Here is a 4,059-nt window from a genome sequence, read left to right on the forward strand (position 1 = left end):
ATTGCCACGGATTTCATCACCAAACTCCTAAATACTCAAAAGCAAAATAATAGTATTTGGGTAATAATCGTTCGATTAACCAAATCAGCTCATTTCATCCCAATCCGAGAAAAGTACACCATGGAACAACTGGCTCAAATCTATGTTCATGAAATCGTGTGCAAACATGGTATACCATTGACCATTATTTCAGTTCGCGATGCTCGTTTCACTTCTCAATTTTGGAAATCACTTCTAGATTGTTTGGGAACTCACGTTGATCTCAGTACTGCTTATCATCCTCAAACCGATGGCCAATCCGAACATACAATCCAAACCCTTGAGGATATGATTCGATCGTGTGTACTTGACTTCGGTGGAAATTGGGATTCTCATTCCACTTATTGAGTTCTCATACAAAATAATAGCTTCCATTCTAGCATTGGTATGGCTCAATTTGAAGCTCTTTATGGTCGCAAGTGTCATTCTCTGATTTGTTGGAACCAGAATGGTGAAGCACAAATTAGCGATCCCGAGATGGTTCAAGACACTACCGATCGTATTGATCTAATTCGCAAGAATCTTCTCGCTGCTAGAAGTCATCAAAAGAGTTACGCCAATAAGCGGCGAAAGTCTCTCAAGTTCAATGTTGACGACTTTGTCCTTCTCAAAGTATCCCCTTGGAAGGGGGTAGTCCGTTTTGGCAAGAAGGGAAAGCCAGCACCCCACTTCGTATGCCCATTTAAGATCCTCGAAAGGTTTGAAAAAATGGCTTATAGACTCGAGTTACCACAAGAAATTACTGGTGTTCATCCGACCTTTCAAATCTCGAACCTCAAAAAGTGCTTATCCAAGGGTAATATTCGCATACCCCTCGACGAAGTGAGTATCGACGAGACAATGCACATGGTTGAAATACCCGTTGAAATTATGGATCGTAATGAGAAAAGAACCAAGCGAAGCTGTATCCGGTTAGTCAAAAACCGTTGGGAATCATGGCGTGACGTGGAATTTACATGGTAACACAAAGACTTTATGAAACATAAATATCCTTGTCGCGACTACATCCTAATTTCGGGACGAAATTTTCAAAGGGGGATACTGTGATATTTGTCATTTTCTGGTCGTCTTGTATTCGTATTTGTGTTGTAAATTCGACCCGTTTTGTTTTCGGATCCTTTGATATTAATAAAATAATGAAATTTATGTTGTAATCATGTTTCATACTTGTCGTTTTATTCCAAAGTCTGTAATTGTGAGTAAAATGCTTATTTTATGCTCAAAACGCCATAAAACTTGGCCAATGACCACCACCTAGTGCAGAGCGTAGGGCAGGCCTTAGCCCTACGCATGGCGCGGCCCACTGATATGGTTTGGTCATTCAGCAACCAGTTTTGGTTTATTTTTGGATCGGTTAGGCTCGTTTAATTTCTGAACTCGTGTTTTAACCATCCAAACTGACCAAGACTCAACCCATAACTATTCTGGAACCCTGCAAACTTGATTTTATTCCTGGATATAATTTATTTAAATAAAAAATTATTTAAATAAAATAATGAAAGTGTACAGGTTTATCCACCGGACAAAGCTTTTATCAAATCCTTCAAACCCTAATCTTTTCCCATAAATACCCACTCAATCTTAGCCATTTTCCCTTGCTCATCTTCACCTTCTTCTCCCGAATTGTTTGAACTTGCAAGCTGTTCTAGCTAGTTTTGCTTAAGGTTGATTTTAAAAGTCAACGAAATCGAATCTTGAATTTCAATCCATTTCCGATATATGCTTTTTATATTTTCAGTTGGTCCAAGTTATTTTATATTAGGAAAACTATTTTCATCTTTATTTAAGGCTTGTGGGCGCTTAAACTCATATTTATGCAATTTACGTCCGTTTGGGTTATTTTGGGAAGTTTGCCCACTTAACTTCTTGTTTGAGTTTAGATATGGAAGTTTTACTTTATTTTGGTTCTATGGTTTTGGACATGTTGTAACCATCCTCAGTCTCATACGAGTCAAGAACAGAACCAAAAGCGAACACTCGTTTAAACACTTTAGTTAACTTTAAGCAACCATGTTGAATCAAACACTTTAGATCTAAGTTTTGCTTTATATTTTAGTTATTATATGGTTAATATGGAAGTGTAGAAAAATCTTGGATTGAACCCAAGTTTCAGATAAAAACCGAGTAAAACCGAACACTTATTTTAACAAGTTAGTCAATGTTCAAACCACAAAAAGTTCAATATATTTTTAGTTATGTTTTAATTTATATTTCTCATATTACCTAAGATTTTAGAAGTGTTGGAACAAATCTTGGCTTAAACCAAATTTCGGGTAAAAACCGAGTAAAAGTTAAACTATTCGTCTTACTTAACGAGCTAGTCACCGTTCAAACCACCAAAAATCTTTCTTAACCATTTTAACTTTAACTTGTTTATATTTCTAATATTATGGTATGTCATAACCAAACTTGGTATTATACTAAGTGATGTATGTGAATTTATACATCTTTTCAACACTAAAATATCTCCAAATAAGCATAATATCGGCAATATATTAGAATAAATAACCATTAATGTTTATAATTTCTATCTATAGGTAAATATAGCCCTAAGGAATAAAATAAGCTGATATACAAAGAAAAACAGAGATAAATGATGAAAACATACTCAACACATCCCATGGTGAATCGGGATATAGTCATGCCTAGAGCGTACGAAGTATATACAAAAATCTGGAAGCCAAAACATGGCCATGTTAACCTAGACACACCCATGCTATCAAGAACATGAGGAAGAGACAAAATAGAATGATTTGAAGCAAAACACGACCATGCCTCGCCATGCCTTTAGTACAAGAGAAAAGGACAAAACTGGATGAAATTTATGGACTCAACATGATCGTGTCTTACTTAAAACAGTCGTGTTAACCCATACGAACTGATGATGAATCATTTAGTTCAGCGGGACAAAAAAATCACCACGCCGTGTTATGTTCAACATGGTCGTGCTAAGGGTAGGGGTAATGGGGCGCGGACGAGGGGGGGGATCCAGGTGGCTGTAAACGTGGCTCGCGAACACCACTACATCGTTCATGTTATCAGGGGCGCGGACGAGGGGAGTGGCCGGGACCGCAGGGCGGAAAACTAGTCTTTGGCTAGTTATGTTTAAAAAAAATAGCCGTTGGGCTATTATTAAATGTAAAATAACTTTTTTTTATTACAAATCCACTATAAATAACTACCCCACTTTATAACAATGAAACACCATTCTCACTACATTTCTCCCTAATAATTTAAAAATCTCTCAAGTAGCTCAAATTAAAAACCCATGCCGGGCTCAGGTTACGGTAATATCAACATCAACACTCAATTTCCCGAGGGATTGAACTACATGGACGACGAATCGTTTCAAGCGTTCATGCATATGTCACAATCCGATTATTCGGTCCCGGAAACACAACCGGAGCTGGCACCGGAGAAGCCGGCAAAACGATCCCACAAAAAGGGGAAGAAAACCGAAGAAGCAGAAGTCTACTCAATGGTCTAAAGAAGAGAAACTTGCGTTGGCAAAAGCTTGGATTGAAATATCCCAAGATCGGAACATGGGTATTATTTCGTGAATTTTATTGTTTAATATATCTTTTAAGTTTTGTGGGTACTTATTACATTTTTTGTTATTTATTTTGTAGCCGACTTTCAAAGAGCTCGAGTTTTTTTGGCCAAGGTTCGGGAATGTTTTTATGATCAAGTGGGGAGTAGGGATCGTACCGAAAATATCATATCGGGTCGGTGGACCGATACTCGTAAATATGTATGATTGTTTACCAACATACATAACTGCAATGCTAACCGAATACGACCGAGTGTGTCCGATGATCTCGCGCTTTACCAATTCACTTGTGATGAATGGAAACAAGAGGTGTTGAGGAGGTACGGGGTGGTGAACACGTTTGACAAGGGCTACTTCTGGGAGGTGTTAAGAAAGTGCTCGAAATGAATTGAACTATGTGTGGAGGACGTGGCCGATGGGGCAAAACGGACAAAAACTAGTGCGCCCGGCATATACGTCTCTTCGAGTGG

General features: G+C 38.1%; 1 protein-coding gene across 1 annotated transcript; it reads left to right on the forward strand.

The window, feature by feature from the left end:
* The first annotated feature begins 426 nt into the window (after positions 1–426).
* On the forward strand, positions 427–1,002 carry LOC143541303 (uncharacterized). The gene has a single exon (XM_077034163.1). It carries the CDS (start codon positions 427–429, stop codon positions 1,000–1,002), a length of 576 nt encoding a protein of 191 aa, XP_076890278.1.
* Positions 1,003–4,059: the final 3,057 nt, after the last annotated feature.

The sequence above is a fragment of the Bidens hawaiensis genome, unplaced genomic scaffold, assembly GCF_021521415.1.
Source record: "Bidens hawaiensis isolate Kalapana, Puna unplaced genomic scaffold, B.hawaiensis_p1.1 tig00012490_1, whole genome shotgun sequence".
Classification (NCBI taxonomy): domain Eukaryota; kingdom Viridiplantae; phylum Streptophyta; class Magnoliopsida; order Asterales; family Asteraceae; genus Bidens; species Bidens hawaiensis.